Below are 18382 nucleotides of genomic sequence, written 5' to 3' on the forward strand. Positions count from 1 at the left end.
GGTGCACATCAGAGGAATGATTTCAATGAGCCCAGACACTTGCATCTTCCTATACAGAGAAAAAATGGTAAATTCACTAACTTGAGATGTCTGGTTTTTTTTAATTAACAGTAATCTTTTGATGTTCTGACTACATGGTTTTTGTTGCAAAAACTCCTATATATCCTGGCTCCTCCCTCACCTCTTCTGAGCAGTCCCTCAGAGCTATCTGAGAAGCTGCTTCCCAGGCTTAAGTCCTCAGAAATTCTGCCAAATAAAAAAACATAATTCTCAACATTTTTTTTTCAGTCAACAAACAGAAGCAGCTAAGTGAGCCTGTCCTGAATTCCTGATCCACAGAAATCATGAGAGGTAATGAATGATTACTACTTCTTTAAGCCACGAATTTGGGGAGATCTGTTACACAGCAGTAGATAACTAATACAAGAGGTATCAGAAATGACTTCCACAAAGGAAGTAGGGCTTGAAATAGAGACATCAAAGGAATTGTAGGAATAACAGAGGCAAAGAAGTAAAGAGGATACAGGGAAAACCATGAGCAAAGGCAGATACAAATATTAAACAGAAACCATACCCATACAGAACCTCAGGATTGGAAACAAATCTTAAAGGTCAATTTAGTCCAACCTTTCATCTATTGCTAGAGTCTACTTTAAAAATAAAACAACTAAGGCAGGGACTGCATGAATTTATCTAAGCTAAAACCCAGAAGAAGGCTGAGTCCTTACAGTGGCCCTCTGTGTAATGATAAAATGAGGAGTATTTAGTCATAACAGAGACCATATTCCTGCATTTGAACTGAGGTCATTCCTGGAAGTGATTTAATAAGAAATTGAGGGGGAAGGAAGATGGAGTACAGAGGAGGGGAGAAGAAAGACAAAAAGGAGGAGAAGCAGAAGAAACAGAAGCAGGAGAAGGAGGAAAAGAAGGGGATCAGGAAGAAGAACAATAACAGCTCTACAACAACAGAAGATGAAAGAGGAAACACTGTTTTATTGAAATGCTGTGTGGTGGGCACTGTCCTAAGTTCTTTAAACACATCATCTCATTTTACCCTCACAACAGCTCCAAAACCTCAAATTATTTTAGCTCTACTTCTTCCCTTCCTTCCCAGGAGTCTTCCCCTCACCCTGTTCTCCAGATTTGAGGTAGAGAAAGTGGACAAACCACAGAGAGGAAGGATTAAATCATCATGCATCTGACCTCTTGTCAGGAAAAATCTGAGAATACAGTTAAGGCTCTAGAGGGTCCAATCAAGAAAGAATCCACCCACATATTTGGGGCCTTCCCTTCACTGAGGATATAAGGCCAGATTTCCTGCGCTGCTGGTCAGCAAACCTCTAATCAAAGGAAGAATAGATCTGAGATGGGAAAGAAAAAACCTAGAGCGTTCTCTGTCCCAAGATATGATGTTTTACTGATCCCAAAGTTGGTTCTTTTAGAGGCCAGTAGTAGACCTAAGAACCCCAACTGGAGGAGGGATTCCTCCACAAAGCTAATAGCCTACTTGTGAAGTTGATAGGAAGCATTTGCCTTTGACCCAAAGAAGCAGGAGGGAGCTTGTTCTGTAGGTAGCCACTTCACAAGATGTTGCCATGTGTACAGTGGTATAGGAAGGGAGGGGGACATCCAGGTCAAGCCAGAGGATATCAAGTTAGTGACCATCTCCCACGCTTTTCATCCTCCTGGGAGAAGAGAGCATATGTCAAACTAGTATTAGAGAATATAGTTTTCAAAACTTAACTCAAGATACTAAAATAGCTGATTATACTTCTAGGAAAACAAACATAGAAAATTAAATTTTAAAAGTATACATACAGCCTATACCAATTAAAGGCCTATGGATTAATAGTCAAAACATCTGAACATCTCTAAGGTCAGGAAAACTAAACCTTTAACACATACCATACTAATGGCATTGATAATGGACATGAAAGGGTAACCAATGAGAAAAGTCGTAGGGATGCTAGCCAAGATCTCCTATACATGGGGTCAATGAAACATGCTGAAAATAGGTTAAGAGGATGCCCAAGAAGTGTTTACGGAAAGAATGGTCATAAAAATGATTTCTCAGAAAAAAAAATGGCATGACCGCTGAAACAATGGATGTACTGGAATTATCAACCAGATAGGCCAACCTGATTTGCAAAAGGATGCTTTGCTGCCCAATCCACAGGGTCAGAGAAAGCAATTAGTACCATTCAGCTCTAGCAAATTCCCAGAGCACACAGTCTCAGGTAGAGAGAGGTATTCTGTGCCTCTTTGCATTTCCCCATGGCCCAAGCACAAGGCCACACACAGCAGGTATGTGGCTGAAGGGGGCGCTAATGATAACACACACTCCACACCCTCAAGGAGGTCAGAGCCAAAGGTGCCGAGGTCCCGGCTGCTTCCCCTGCTCTGGGTTTACCATCATTGAAGCTGTCACTGGCGGTGACGTGGGCGAACGGTGACTGGGCCCGAGGCTCCTCACACAGGGAGTAGCTGTGCTCAGCCTGAATGAGAGGTGCCGGGGACGTTGGGGACGGCTCTACCTCCATCGACACACTCTTCTCTGAGAGGAAAGGGTCGTTCAGGAGCTGGCCCAAGACGTTCTGGGAGAACTCATCCAGCAGCTCCGAGAAGTGCTACAAGAAACAAAGGAGGAAGGACTCAGTTTCTCTTAACCATGATCTGACATTTACACACATGTTCTAAAGCAAAAATATCATCCACTGCTTCAGATGAAGTCCCTTATACACAATGTCCAGTTATCTGTTGCTGTGTAGCAAACCACCCCAAAGAGTGGTGGCTTACAACAGCCAAGAGTTACTACCTCTCACCACTCTGTGGGTTGGCTGGGTGGGTGTGCTGATTTCACCTGGGTTCACTGACAAAGGCACAATGAGCTGGACGGCTGGAGGGGGCTGGGCTGGGACACTGGACACCTGGGCCTTTTTCTCAAAGAGGCTCTAGCAGGCTGGGAGTCCTCATAGGATGGTAGAGATGTTCCCAAAGGGAGAAAACCAAAGCTGCATGGCCTCAGAGGTCACACATCATCACTCCCTCCACATTCTTCAGGTCAAGGCAAGTGACAACGCCAGCCCAGACTCATGGGGTGGGAAAATAGACACCACCTCTCGACCAGAGGAACTGCAAAATCACATCGCAGGCAAGTGTAAACAGGATGGCATGACTCACTCGGGGCCATCACTGGAACTATCCACCACATTTTGCATTGGGAATATTTTAAGATAAGCTACCTTGTATTTTTGAAGCATGGAAGTGTTATTTATAGCCAAGTGCCAAGTTCAAAGGCATCAGAGGCAGCTTCCCTCTATTCTCCCAAGTACCAGGACTTTGTCCCTTTCTAGTTTTTCCTTAATCTCCTTAATCTCTTCTCATCTTCCATCTCCAACAGCAACACCTCCCTACCCACCGCCATGCCATGACAATGATACAGAAATGGTCTATACATATATTCACAGGGAGTCCTATATCCCTCGTTCCATGGTACCACATTAAAGGACTGTAGCCCCATCTACTCTCCCTCACTGATGGGGGATGTTCATGATATGAGGGTCTGTAGAGCTGGGTTTCTCAACCTCAGCACTACTGACATTTTAGATGGGTGATTCTTTGTTATGGGGGGGCAGGGTTGTTCTGTGCATTGTAGGATGTTTAGCAGCATTCCTGGCCTCTACTCACTACATGCCAGTAGCACTCCCCTAGCTGTGAAAACCAAAAATGTCTCCAGCCACTGTCAAATGTCCCTTGGCCAGGGCCAGGGGGGTGGGGGTGGGGGTAAGGGGAAGATCACCCTTGGTTTAGAACTACTGCAGTAGAGTATATTAAAAATAATTATAATTTAATTTAAAATTTCACTTGATACCAGCTGTTAGAGCCAATTCTACCTTCTTAATGTTCCCTGAGTCACAGACCAACAGGTGTCATCCTTATCGATTAAACTTTAGGGACACGTCTGGTATAGAAAGGAAGTTAGGAAAGCAGGTCCAGCAATAAGAGAACTGATTGCAAATGGTGATACTTGGGGTAGACAATGAAAACTCTTGGGATTTGCAGAGCAACTAAGTCCTACCATTGAACGGAAGTGTCAGTGAAGGTGTTATGAAAATGAATGCAGCTTGGGGAAGCGGGGGGCAGGTGATAACCCTAAGGTTAGAGCTCTAATATTAGGATAGTTGTAGGGCAGAACTTCTGCTTTTGTAAAGGAGAGAAGCAGACAACAGAGAGGAGGCCTTGCAGGCTAGGTCCTTAAGGCAGAGTTAGATTGCTGGGTTTCACCAACAGCACAAACATGAGCTATGGCTGCATCTCATCAGGACAGAACGCAGAGAAGCCACAGGCCTTGGGCACATCCTAATAGGCATGGGTCATCTGTGAGAACAAGACAGGGTGGTTGGGAGAGGGTTCTCTGTATACAAACATATTTAGAACTGAAAGGTTCTTAGAAGCATCTAAGGCAAGAATTCCCAGATGCCAACTGTCTGCTTCACAATCACCAGAAGAATTTTGTTGTAGTTGTTTTATAATGGAATATTTCAAGCATTCAGAAAAATTAGAGAAAATAGAACCATAAATAATTACACATTGATTCCTTTTTAAAAAATTATTTTTCCACATTGTTACTGGAACATTTTTTCTTTACTCTTTCTTTCTTTTTTAAAAAAATAAAACATGAAGCTCCTATCCAATCCCCTTCTTTCCTCTCAGAGTTAACTACTACCCTGAACTTGGTGTTTATTTTTCCCGTCTAGGACTTTACACTTTTACTACATAAGTATGTTTCTATTACAAACATACGGACTTTTTAAACTTTAAGTAAACAGCACCATACTTCACACCACCTCTGCAAATTTCTTCTTGCAAAAAACTTTTTAGGCTTATTCATGTTTACATGTGTAGCTCTATTTCATTCAGTTCAATTTCTGAATTGTATTACATTGTACTTATCCATTTCCTCTTGAGGGACATTTAAAGATTTTTTTCATATATGCTATTGTAATAAACATTATTGAACATAAAGGGAAATTTTAAAACATACCAATCCTATGACCCATCGTCAGAGCTTTTGACTTAGTAGGTCAAAGACAACCATATAAAAACCATGACTACCACCTGTGATTCTAATGTTCATGTCAGTTTTTCAACCATTGAAGGTTGACCGCATCTCCACTCACCACCTCTCTCCCTACACCACTTTACAATTAAGTCCCTGGAAGTTTACAAAGTCACTGGAAGTTTACAAAGTCCCTAGAAGTTTGGACATGCTCAAGGTCAGAGAAAGATTCATGGATTTTGCAGCCATCATGTGCTAAACTTTAGCTAGGTCCTGTGGATATAAAGTAATAAAGAAGAAGACAGAAAAAACCCTGCCTTCCTTGAGCTGATCATGTAGACCAGTGCTTTTCAAACTTTTATGTGCATATGAATCACCTGGGGATCTTAAGGCATAGATGCTGATTCACAAATCTAGGTGGGCCCGAGATTCTGCATTACTGATCAGCTCCCAGGTAATGCTGCTGGCCCATGGACCGGACTTTGCATGGCAAGGAGTGGAACAGCTTCAAGGCTAAGACTAGGATGCAGGTTTCCTGACTCTCTGATAACGTGAAGCCAGGGTCTGATTCCCTAAGCGGCTCCCCAAGGACAAATTTACTGGTTACCTGAGGGTGAATATTCTGCAAGCGTTTGATGGGATTCTTTTCAAGACCAAAATTAAGGAAACAAGAAGAGAAATAAATGACACAATGTAAAATGCAAAAGCAAGACTTGAACTCACAATCCCTGCATTCCCAAGCCACAATTCTGTCCCTGTGCTACAGTGTCAGCCCTTGCCAGCTATGCTGGCCCATCTAAGCCTCTGGAATCCTGAGGCAAGGCTCTCTTTGATTGCCAGTGCTTTCCCATGGAAGTTGGCCATGCTGGGCTGCTCTGCTGACACCATTTTCTTCCTCCTGAGCAGCACTAATGACTGTTTTCATGAACATCCCCTGGATAACCAATAATAAACCTTCTCTAACTCTGCTAACCATCCCTGACCTCCCCTTACTTTGGATTTTGTAGTGATTATCATGTCACCAAACAATTTAGTCCTAAATGACAGGGAGTCCTGAAGAACTCATGGTTGTTAAAAAGTGCATTATGGGGCTTCCCTGGTGACACAGTGGTTGAGAGTACGCCTGCCGATTCAGGGGACACAGGTTCGTGCCCCGATCCGGGAAGATCCCACATGCCGCGGAGCGGCTGGGCCCGTGAGCCATGGCCACTGAGCCTGCGCGTCCGGAGCCTGTGCTCCGCAACGGGAGAGGCCAGAACAGTGAGAGGCCCGCGTACCGCCACAAAAAAAAAAAAAAAAAAATGCATTATGACAACCTTCCCTCTGGAAAAAGAAGCTCCTCAGAAGAAGGGAGCAATTGTGCTTAACCACCACCCACACCGAGGAACTCAGCAAAGTGGTGAGCACTGAGAAGGTCCCAGAGAGACACTTGTGTGTCTTTGGGGTCCCAAGGATACGCCCAACTTGTCCCAACCAGACGCTGTGACTCAGCCCAGCAAATTAGCTCCAGCTGGGTCTCCTTGGCAGCTATGGGCTCTGGGGCTCAGCAGACAGGTCAAGCTCCCACTGCCTGTGCAGGAACCAGGCCAGAGTCAGACCATCTTTAATGCCAGTGAGAGAGGGGCATATGGTCTTGGAGGCCGAAGACCAGAGAAAGAAGCAAAGTGAGCCTCAAAGAGGGAGGCTTTCTGCCTACAAACACTTTAGCAAAGGACTACTCGTGTAGTAGTTCAAGGGCTGTGAAATGTCAGTTGAATTCTTTCAAAGACATGGCATAATAGCATTTTACCGTTCTGCCTAAGAGTTTCATCAAGCTTTATGGGTTTATAATACTTTCACAGCTTTCCCCTCAACCAATGTTCACATCAGTCCTGGGAAGTTGGCTTTAAACCCACTGTCCAAGGTCTCAGTCACCTACTGTTTGAGCTTCGCCTTGAACACAGATCCTCTTATTGCAAATTGACCAAACTTTCCCCACATTATTTCTCCTAAGAAAGAAGTAGCCGAGCTTTACAACCCAATGGCTCGGAGAAGTTCTAACCAGGATGAAAACATGATGCTGATGCTGATCATTAATGAAGATGTTGATAGGATCAGGTGGTAGGCTCATCTGATGGACCTAGTGCTTCACATATTAGATTTTCAGAAAATGAGCTAAGTGTTTTGCTATAAGGTAGGCATGTCTCCATGTATAGATGAGAAAACTGGGGTTCAGGGTGGTTAGGTACGTTGCCTAAGGTTGGAGATGCATAACTGAATTAATATTCCATCCCAAGGCTAGCCAGTTCCAAAGCCCATGTACTTTCTACCACGGAATGCTCCATCATTTAAGTCAGCCTCTAAAGCTGACATGTAGTAGAGACTGGATTTTAAAAAACAAAAGACAGACTCACTGACAGCCCATCCACTCATCCATTATGAACACACAGTCCTCACATTCGAAGTGTAGAAATGTGTCAGGGGGTTGTTAGATGGAGAGGCTCCTGGTATCACTTCCACGGGGCATCAGCAATGAGAACAGAAATATTTTCTTGCCCTTTGAGCGTGGTTCTGCCAAAGGGTTCAAAGCCACATCACAGACTCTCCGGTTGGAAGAAACTTCCCGTCGAGGTTAAACCTCTATCTCATGACATGAATATTCCTCATCTCCTCAGTGAAGATGCGTGCAACTTCCTTTATGAACCCTTTTCAAGGTCTGTCTCTCCATTACTGAAGACCTGGCATTTAACGTCCTTCAACCTGGCCCCAACCGTCCTGTGAAGTCTTGTCCCCCTTTATTCTTTATTTTCTTAAGATTTTTTTTTGATGTGGACCATTTTTTTTGATGATTTGTTTTTATTGTTTAATATTCCTTAAGAATGTGAAGATCCTATTGTACTTTTTTTTTTCAATTTTCTCTATAGTTTATTAATAAGTCAAAAGAAATTTTTTTTTTAAAAAAGAGAAGCATCATAAACCCTTTCCTTCTCCTAGTTCCTGGGTCTTTTTTTTGTTTTTTCCACACACACACTGTATTTTATTTTTACGAGAGATGAATAGACTGACACCAAGCATTGTAAATGGATGACCACAACAGGAGCAACAATGATTGCAATTATCAAACACGAAACACACTCATACTATGTCATAATATTGACGTTCAGTCCAGGAATCCTCCACTGTTACAGCTCCTTTACTTTGCAGTGAAAATTGGTTTGTATATTTTTTGCCTCTGAGTCCTTGTGGGACTTTTTTTTTTTTAATTCAAACAGAAAGTCACAAAAATTATAATCATCCTCATCAGTTCACTCAGTCCCACGTAATTAATTTTTTTATCTTGATCTTTTGTTAGCACTTTTATGAGTTCATCAGTTTTCCATTAGAGTTCTGAAAATGCTTATTCATTCAGTTCAGCAGTAGAGTCAGTTACCAGAAACCTGTACTTGTCAGTCTTTTCCATGAATTCCTTGAAGATGAAACCCTTTTATAGGAACATGTTTCCAAAGCATCAGAGTACATCCGCAACTGTCTGTAAATGACAAAAGACTTAAAAATGACCGCGGTTAAAGATTTGATGAAAGTTCATAAGGTGAAGTTTTAACCACTGGACCACCAGGGAAGTCACTCCCTTTATTCTAATACATGACACTTTCATTCCAGCCCTAACAGGGTCCATATTGGACACTGGAGCAATACAGCTTTGGAGCCAGACGACTGGATTTGAATCCTGGCTCCTAGCTGTGCAAACCTGAAGAAGACCCTTCAGTTTTCCAAACTCCAGTTTGCTCCAACTGTAAAGTGAGGATAATAATACTACCAGCTTCCTGTTGCGATGATTAAATTAAATGATGCATGTAATGCACCTAACGCTTCACTGGCAAAGCAATCAATTTTTTAAAAAGCTTTTTTAAAAAACAAAAGCCTATCAAAATTGAAACAAAATGTGGGCATTCTCTCCTTGTACACTGGCTCCCCCCACTATTCCTCCTAGAATATCCTTTCATTTTCCTCTTCTATCAGGAATCTACCTAAAACAAAATAAATCTATTTCTTTTACAAAGTCATCCTAGACAGACACAGCTTGAACTGACCTTTCACTTCCCTGACAAACTACAGCTCTTCAAATAAGTATTTCTTAACTGGACATATTTTTTTTTAACTTTCCTTTGATGTTCCTTTCATTGCCAACTTAAAGTTTTTGTCATTAGGCCTTATAAACTCTGTGACCCAGATGTAAACACTTTTACCTACCCCGCTCTGAGCCCAGCACAGATCACAGATCATATGTACTCACCAATTTTCTCTTTCCACCTATTATTATTGTATAATATCCCAGTCGAGCAGTAAACAAATCTAAATTAGAGCCCAGGCCTCCCCAACAATTATAAATAAATGCTACCCAATGTTTAAAACACATATCCAAACTTACAAATCAGATAAATTAAGAGAAGTTGTTAACCTTACATAAATTACTAACTTTATAAGAAGTTACCCTGACTCTGAAGCATTTACACTTGTGTTTGCAGGCCCTTAACTAGCTGTCAAGGGAGCTTGCAAGGAAAGAGTGGTTTCAAGTCTGGGCTGCCTCCTTCTGCTAACAACTGCCCCAAGAACCAGGGTCGTGGGGGTGAGGAAAGTGGAAGGAAAATGAAGGATTCGTAATTTTTTTTTTTTTTTTGCAGTACGCGGGCCTCTCACTGTTGTGGCCTCTCCCATTGCGGCGGACACGCAGGCTCAGCGGCCATGGCTCACGGGCCCAGCTGCTCCGCGACATGTGGGATCTGCCCGGACCGGGTCACGAACCCACGTCCCCTGCATCGGCAGGCGGACTCTCAACCACTGCGCCACCAGGGAAGCCCAGGATTCGTAATTCTTGAGCTCCAGCAACTGGTTGTATAAAGATATGAAGCTGTCTTTCTTGTGCTGCTCTTCACGGGGGTTCACTCACTCAACAGAGTGAGCAGCTCCTGTGAGCAAAGCCCGCGCTGGGCAAGGCGTGGACAGAATATGATTAAAGGTCATCTTATAAAGAGAGGGCTGTCCTGAGGTGCAACATGAGTTATCTGAAGTATGTTGCATGACTGCTGGGATCATAGAAAAGGTTCTAAAGCAATTTTGTCCCCCTGATGTGGGCCCAACATCTTTTGTGCTGGATCAGAGTAGGGACAGGAGTTCTAGTCTCAGCCCTACACCTCACTGGCTGTAACCCCACCTCTTCTGGATTCTGTCTCCTCGTCTGTAAAACTGTGTGTGTGTGTGTGTGTGTGTGTGTGTGTGTGTGTGTGTGTTGGAAGGTGAGGGGAAGTGATTGAGAAGACTTTGGACTTGGTCAGTAGTTTCTCACCTTTTTTTGATATGTAGACCCTTTTGAGAATCTAACGAAAGCTTCCTGCTGGAAAAATGCCCACGGGCACTACACGCCAAGTGCAGGATTCTGTGGGGCTCCCCCACCCCGCTCCCCCCGGGGTCTGTCCATGGAGAGGAGGATTCCGTGGGTTCCGGGTAGACACTCCCAGCAGAGGTGATAGTAATAACACACGCACGACGCGTTATCAGTCATTGCTGACAAGCTATTCGGCTCTGCTACACTTTTATAATTTTCTAAAATGTGGCAGGTGATATTAAAATGGAAAAGCTTTGCAACTTAGGAAAAGAACGAGGGAAAACGCCCTCTTTCTGCTTCTTGGGTTTATTTAGCTTTGCCCCTGTTAACCTGCCCAGGGGCAGTGAAACGCGTGGGGCGCAAGCTCCGAAAGCAGAACTTGACCGCTCCCTGCGGGAGGCCCGGGTCCAAGGCTCGGGCTCCGCCGCCCGCGCCCCACAAAGATCCTATTCTCCAGGCCCGCCGCCTGGAAACCGGCTGCTGGCTGGAGGCTCCATCTCAGGCAGGGGAAGAAGGGTTTTTACTGAAAAATCGCAGCTAGGAGCCTTGCCCAGAGCACAGAATGCTCCACAGACAGCAGTCACGGATATAGTGGACACGGCGGGGGCAAGCTGACAACCCCGAAAGCCTCAAAGAAACGCAGGGAAGTAATTTGGAGGGCACGCCTCAAATTCACTTTAGAAACCAAGGTTTCCCTCCAGTAAAACACAGTTCGCCTGTATTGCGGAGGACGGAGGGAGGTGAGGTAGAGAGGGGAGGGGGAGGGGGGAAGAGGTACCTTCCCCGCTCCACTCTCCCAGGGGCCCACCTTCAAGGAGCCGCATGTTAGACCTGAGGGGATTCCTGCCCTGCATATGTGCCCTGCATATGTGCCCTGCGCACATACCACACAGAAAAGGGCCAGATGACCACCTGGAGAAGAAAAGGCCACTTTGTCAAAGTTACAAGAAAAAAAAAAAAAAGGCTCACAAGTCAAACCCTATTACAGTGAAATTTCAAGGGGACCCAATTTTTTTCTGGTACCAAAATTTAGATACATTACATATTTCTCTAAATAAAAAAAAAAAATTGGGAGCTGAGGCTTGGAACTCTGTTACACAAGAGGTTTGGAAATTTGGGGGGTTTTGTTTCTTTGATGAACTGATGTTGGCTTTACTGAAATTTTACAAGCAGTGGCAAAAATTGTTTTTTAAAGAGCCCAATTCCAAAACATGCACACTCTGGTTTTTAATATCCAGATGTGGCTTTCTTTGTAAAACAAGTATGTGAAATATGTCAATCAAATTATAAAGGTACTAGGGATGCTTATTTAAAGGAAACCTGCTATAAGTCCATTGATAGGATATATTCTATTTTCTGTAAAAGGAGTCACCCCTAATTTATTAATTATGCAAATATAAAGTTTTACATATGCTGTGTGCTTCAAGGGAGATGTACCAATACTAATTCCTTTTTAAACTACATCATTCTTCATCATTAAAACAGGTAATGATGCACTTTCTCTGAATGCAGTCCAATCCGGAATGGTCTACAGCAGTTCTTAGCTTAACATTTGATGTGAAAAAAAATTCACTGCTTCAGTTTATACAAACAAATCAGTTAATGAGATTAAGAGAAAAACACCAGTGGTGGCTTCTGCTGGCAAAGGAAAGCTAAGAGATTCAGCATTAGCTGGCGCAAAGAAACTCAATCTGCCTACTTCTTGGCTCACTTACACAGACAGCTGCAAATGCCCCAAAATGCACTTCTTAGTTCTTTCTGAACCCAAACTAGCCTTAGCCTGGTGGAAGGCCTCTCCTTCCATGGCTTAACAGTGTCTAACCAATCCCCACAGGAATAAAAATGTCAAGAAAATATAATAAGAATAATAAGGATAATATCATCTCCCATGTCCAACACATAATGGTTTACATATGACAAAACACTTCCACATCACTGTTGTATCTGATCTTGACAAGATCAAGGATTATCCAGAGGGTACAGCTGGAGGTTGTGGAGAGAGTGCAGTAGAGCAGGATTCCTGCTTTCTGGTTCCCACGTCCATATACTTCCAGCACAGCCTTCTCCCTCCCGATCACTAACACAGAGACCTCAGCAACCAGATTCCTGACTGTCAAATGCTTCTTGAATTGCAATGTGGGCCTGAGATCTGGGCAATCACCTCACACTACGGGAGGAAATCCTTAGGGTCCTTTCAGAGCAGTCAGAACCATTCCAGAAATAAATTATAGTCCATATAAGATGGAGGAGTCCTCTCTGATTGGTTTTGAGAAACTCAAACCATCCTCCAGAGTCCTTCTATTGCCTCTTCCTTCTGCCAAACAGACAGCTGAATTCTCCCAACAAACAAGAGCCCTTCAAAACCATGATCAAGCCAACCATTCAAGGCTGAGGCAGTAGAGAATCTGCCATTCTGTTCTCTACATCCATGGTGGGAGAGCCAGAGGTACCTGGGATGGTGAGAGGCAGCCATCAGGATGACCGATTCTTCCTTCCCGCCTACTCCACTTTGACCCCTAAATCCAGATTCTACCTCCACACTCTCAATGGGAGTGCTGGTGACCCTGTGGGGCTTTCTGCCTGATCTATCCTACAGGCCAAGGCCAACAAAATGTTTGCTTTTAACCTCTCACACTTAAAAAATTCTCCAACCTAACTCAAAGTCCAAATTCCCCACAGTTAGACTTAAAATTGATTTAAGTTTCTTATTCACTATTTCCCAGTTAACGTCCCTGAAGAGTTTCTTCCTAATTGATGTTTTATCCTTTGTTTGATACTCCTCCTGTCCTTTACCTTCAATTTGCAGGTTTCAACCCTTTTATGTTCTCATTATATGAGGAAATTCAGAGGCTGTTTTGGTCAGGCTTGTCTAATTGGGTCTCTTGCCCCCTCTACAAACATAATCTACTCCTCTCAGGTTCTTTCCACTCTCCTAAACAGAAAACAACTTCCCATTTTCCCTCTTCCATCACACACCTTCCATTACCAACACTTCAGTCTTTACTCCACCAGGAAACACCCAGGGCATTCCCTCATATCCCTCAGTGAAGGCCCAAGCTAAGACATTCATCGTTTGTACGCTCTTAGGTCTGACACTAAAACAACTAAAATCTGGTATTTTGCCATTCCAGAAAACTTCCGATTATGATAACAGGCTCCAAATCGTAGACTGATGAAGCATGAAGAAACACTGGAAATCATCTGAGTCTACTTGGTCATTCTAATTTAAGAAATGACCTCTAATTTGAGATCTAGGGTGGTACATGAAATCAAAGAGTTGAAGGTTGACCTCTTTATACTATAGATCCTGTAATAAGAAAGATGGTGACTAACCATTAAGGATCACCAAACGGATGACTGAAGAGGGTCCCATAGCCGTCCTCCATGGAATTCTCTGAATAGAACATATGTTTTGCAATAAGAGAATTCTGTCTCCAAGTCAAGATCCAATGCCAAAGATGTCAGCTATGAAAAATTAAAGGAGCCCATAAAGTTTTTATGAAAAAAATGGCATACTCCCTCGAAAGCTATCCTTTATTTGTGAGCCAGATACGTCGTAAGAATTACTGAGATAATCTCATCCCTAGAATGCAAGAAGGAGTAAAGGGAAAGTGCTTCAGATGTACAAGAAATTATCTGCCCTGTTTTATAAGTGCACAGGGATGACTCACTGCCAGAAAGTACTCCTTCACCCCAAGATAAAAGCAAGAAAAAATCCAGAGGTTACCAAACTGGGAGACCCAGGCAAGTTCTGGCTTAAAGCCACTTAGATTCTCACTCTGTCAGATCTCACAGTCATGCTCCCCCTCTCTGGAATGCTGGCCTGCTGAAACATACCAGAGAATCTTAACCATCTGAAGGAGTATTTTATGCATGGGAGTCACGAGTCAGAGGACACATATGCTAGATCAGCTCTGCAATTATCAGCAATAACCTTGGGCGCATCACTCATGCTTTCTGTTCCACCTGAAACTAGGAAGAATACATTCTGCCATTCAAAATTGTTGTGAAGATAAAATGAAGTCATAGATAGTCTGATCTAGATATAATATAGTACGGTACGATAGTAAGTGAAAATTAGCTGAGAACCATTAGTGGGCTATGAACATGAAAGCTCCCTCACGGTCACGCACATAGTTATTTCTTACCTCCACCTTGACTAGCCAGTTAGCAATGGCCATTAGTGGGAGCATGGCACCCATTGGCTGTCTGCTCCTGCATGTTTCTTCCTCTTACAAAACTCAACCAGCTGAGGTAATGAATCCTCTTTTCTCTCCAAATGGTACTAGAATCTAGGAACTCAACAGCCTGGTCAGGATAGGACAGTTGGGAGTGAAAAAGCACCAGATGGCTCTCTGTTACCCACACTGCCTGCTCCGAGCTGAGCCATTAACTCAAATCCCATCAATAGAAACAAGAGCGATTAGAAAGCCAAGCTCCATTATTTTAAAAGAAAGAAGATGCAGTTGAGAGATGCTAAACCACCTGTCCCCTTATCCCAAAAACAGATGCAAAATTTGATGTTTCTCTACTCATTTAGAACAGTTCCCTTCACTAATAAGAGCTCAGTAAATGATAGCTGTTTCATTACTGTTATTACTACATGCCTTGCTGAAACTGGGACAAATTATTAAGCATTTCTCTGATCTATCAGCCTATTAACACTATAAAAAATTACGAGGCTTGTTAAATATCATTTATTCTTAGTGATCTCATACTAGATTCTAGTTTACTCATTTGCTTACCACGGGGCTCAAGGTTCAGTTCATCATTCATAATCAATACCTCTTCCTTTTCCCCTTTTTGAAGACCAGGCCCATATCTCCAGTCTCAAACACCTCTCGTATTCCCTGCAAATTCCTCTGTAGACTATCAACAACATTTTGATCACATCATATGTTTCTTCAGTGCCCTTTCTTCATTTTAACTAGCAATTATAATTTTTTGTACACCTCTCGCTCAACAATTTATAAGAGAACTGGTCACAGCCAAACTGAATTATCAAGTTCCTTCTTTGGTGGTACTACTGACCAAAAAAAGGGCCAGAAAACCCAAAGTAAGCCAGTAAGAAGAATGAGATCATCACCCAGTGGGCAGCTGAGAGTCCATGATGGTGCACCAGCAGAAAAGGAGAAAAACAGAGCAACTTGGCCATGAGAAAATGTCCTGGACATGCTCAAAGATTCCTGACCCCGATCTAAGCAGCAGCCTGCCACATCTTTCCCAACAGATGGGTATGTTCAGGTTCTCAAGCCTTGCTCTGGAATTGGAGTCCAGGTGCTCCAAAAGGTATCCCTCTAAGTGCCTTTGCCACCAAGAGAGTCCCTGCCACCTAGCTAAAACCCTGCCCCTCCTCTTCATTTGACCTTGGAAGAGTTAAAGAATGTCTAAGGAAGATGAAAAAAGGAGGCCAGAATGTTCTCTTTCTAAGAAAGACCATAAAAAGGAATCTAGTGATCTCAGAGTTGTGTGAACTAAAATATCGCCTGCCATATCAGTAAACAAAGGATGTTGCCATCAAGCCATCACATTACAGCCACCCTGACAGTGAGCCCTCAGGGAACTCAGGATGGAGACAAACAGGCTGCCCACTGCCAAGCCCATCTAGCAGTCAGCCAATGCAGCCATTCTCGACAGTGCACCCTGAGGAAACTAAGAACAAGAAAACGCCCCAGACAGCTGAGGTGCACATAAAAGGAATGATTTCAGTGAGCCCAGACTCTTGCATCTTCCCATACATAGAAAAGCACTAAATTTAGTGATCATTTGATGTTCTGACTACCTGGTCTTTTGCTGCAAAAACTCCTACATATCCTGGCTCTCCCTCTTGCCTCTTTGGAGCAGTCTTTCAGAGTTTTCTGAGATGCTGTGTCCTGGGTTTAAGTCCTCAGTTTTGTCCACTGAATAAAACATAACTCTCAACTTTTAGGTTGTGCTTTTTTTTTCTTTTTTTAGCTGACAGTTGTTAACGAGACTAAGCAAACTGAAGATGTTCTGCAGTCCCTCTGGGAAACGCATGCAAATTCCAAGTTAAAACTTGTTACCAAATAGCTTAACTGAATACTCTTCTCCCATAGAGAATATAGAACAATGTTTCTACATTTTTTTTTCCATGATTGGACAGTGGTGGATAACTGCTTACTGCATGATGAATAGGGAGTCTTTGCCTTCTGGTTGTAAAAGATTCTTTCCTGTTGCCCATGAAGCCAATGGTCTCAGAAATGACATAAGGTTTCAATGAAACAATGATGCAGTGCTTCAGTGGGGGTGGGAAATATTTTGGAAAGAAAGTCAGCAAAGCTTCATTAATAAACAATATAAGAAGTCAATGGGGTAGCCGCTGGTATAGTAGAAAGGACACTCTATTTGAAATCAGAAGGCTTGGGTTTAGATCCAGCTCTGTCACAACCTGGCTCTGTGACCTTGGGCAAGTCATTTAACCTCTCTGGGTCTCTTTTCTTAGAATGTAAAATAAAAGAATAGGACCAGCTGGTATTCCAGGCCCCCTGCATCTCGGACAGAAATCTTGAGATCAGTTATGGTGGAGGTGGCCTCTGCTTCCACGTGCCTAAAGGAATAAAATAGCCTGAAAACAAATTTTAAGCCTGAGTCAGTGTTCCCTGCAACTCCCTCTCTCTGGCCTTTTCCGAGACTCTTTTTGCAAGGAATTAGTTCCCCTGAGGATGGCTGAGTTAACAGCTGGACGGTATTGGCTGATTTCTGCTTTTGAACAGCTGGTCTATGAGAAAAACAACCAGACAGGCTTTTGTCAGAAAAAAATGACTCCACTCTTACAGGCCAAGTATAGATGGAGAAAAATAGACTTAAAGAGTTCTGTACTGCTTTCTCCTGACCGACATCTCCTTACATGGACCAATATCCTTCCAACCTTAGCTCTGCAGACCCTCTATGAGAAATGGTGGAGAGAGAACGAGGACTAGACAATTTCTAGAAAGCTCCAGAAAAAATTCATGGCCATAATTTCTTGTTCTCTTTTCCATTCCTTTCAAGAAACCAAAAGTCTGAAGGGCTTGAGGTTCTCAAGCAGACCATGTTGGAATTTTAGGTAAAAAGACTCTTCATTGATTGGCATTATCCTGAACATCACAGGTCCCCTGGGCACTAAATACTAGTAGCTTCCCCTCCCCATCATGACACCAATCAAAAATGCTACCATGTGTTTCTAAAAGCAAAAGAAGCTGACTTTCCATATATAGGCTCGGCTGGATTATGAGGAATCTCTATGTTGATTCAGGCTCTTTCCATGGGTCTATTTTCATTATAATAAAAAATTCTCTTGATAACCGTCTGCATCTTAGTGCCCCTTTCCCCAGTCATCCTACTACTCTCAACATTTGCAAAGCTTAGGTTTCTAATAGGTTAAACCTCTAACTTTTAGTCTGGGCTTGTAATAAACTGATCCTTTCCTCACCTTTGTTTAAACAGATTTTTGCCACCAGCAGTCCATTTGGAAGGGAGAGGGAAAGAAAAACAGCAACTCACAAAGCTGTACACAGCCTGTGTGTAGGACGAAGGTGCAGCGGGACCACCTCGCTGTGATGTCTGTAACGTGCAGTAAAATTAGTAAATTGTGCCAGTGCTAATACTCCAGTCTCAACAAAGCGGTTTGTTTATTAGGGCTTCTAGCTCACAAAAGAGGTATTTAAAAACTCTACACGTAGCCTTGGGAACAGACCAGGGGAAAAGTAAACATAAAGCACAAGTTTCGCCTTTGCAAGCGGCAAGCACAGCATCAACGACATCAGAGCACCTAATAAATGAAGAAAAATGAAGGGAGTGTTGGATGAACACAACAACATCACAACCACTAAGAAAAATTTACTGATAAAGATGGATAACCCTGACTTAATAGCTATCATCTATCCACCTAAAACTTAAAATAGCCCATCTAAGATTGTTTCAGTAAATTATAGTATATCTAAGTGGTTATTAAAAACGTG

At 42.9% G+C, this 18382-nt stretch overlaps 1 protein-coding gene across 7 annotated transcripts in view; it reads right to left on the minus strand.

Annotated features, from left to right (window-relative positions):
• The window catches only part of CREB3L2 (cAMP responsive element binding protein 3 like 2), a 117588-nt gene that overhangs the window by 46125 nt on the left and 53081 nt on the right, over nt 1-18382 (minus strand). For 6 of the 7 annotated variants that reach the window (XM_029232938.1, XM_029232944.1, XM_029232943.1 and 3 more), the window contains one exon: nt 2411-2627. In XM_029232938.1, the coding sequence (XP_029088771.1) occupies nt 2411-2627 (217 nt within the window). Of the gene's footprint in view, nt 1-2410; nt 2628-7452; nt 8147-18382 lie in introns of those variants that run through there. The other variant, XM_029232945.1, reaches the window with a different exon arrangement.

The sequence above is a fragment of the Monodon monoceros genome, unplaced genomic scaffold, assembly GCF_005190385.1.
Source record: "Monodon monoceros isolate NGI ecotype Baffin Bay Population unplaced genomic scaffold, NGI_Narwhal_1 Super_Scaffold_2, whole genome shotgun sequence".
Classification (NCBI taxonomy): Eukaryota; Metazoa; Chordata; class Mammalia; order Artiodactyla; family Monodontidae; genus Monodon; species Monodon monoceros.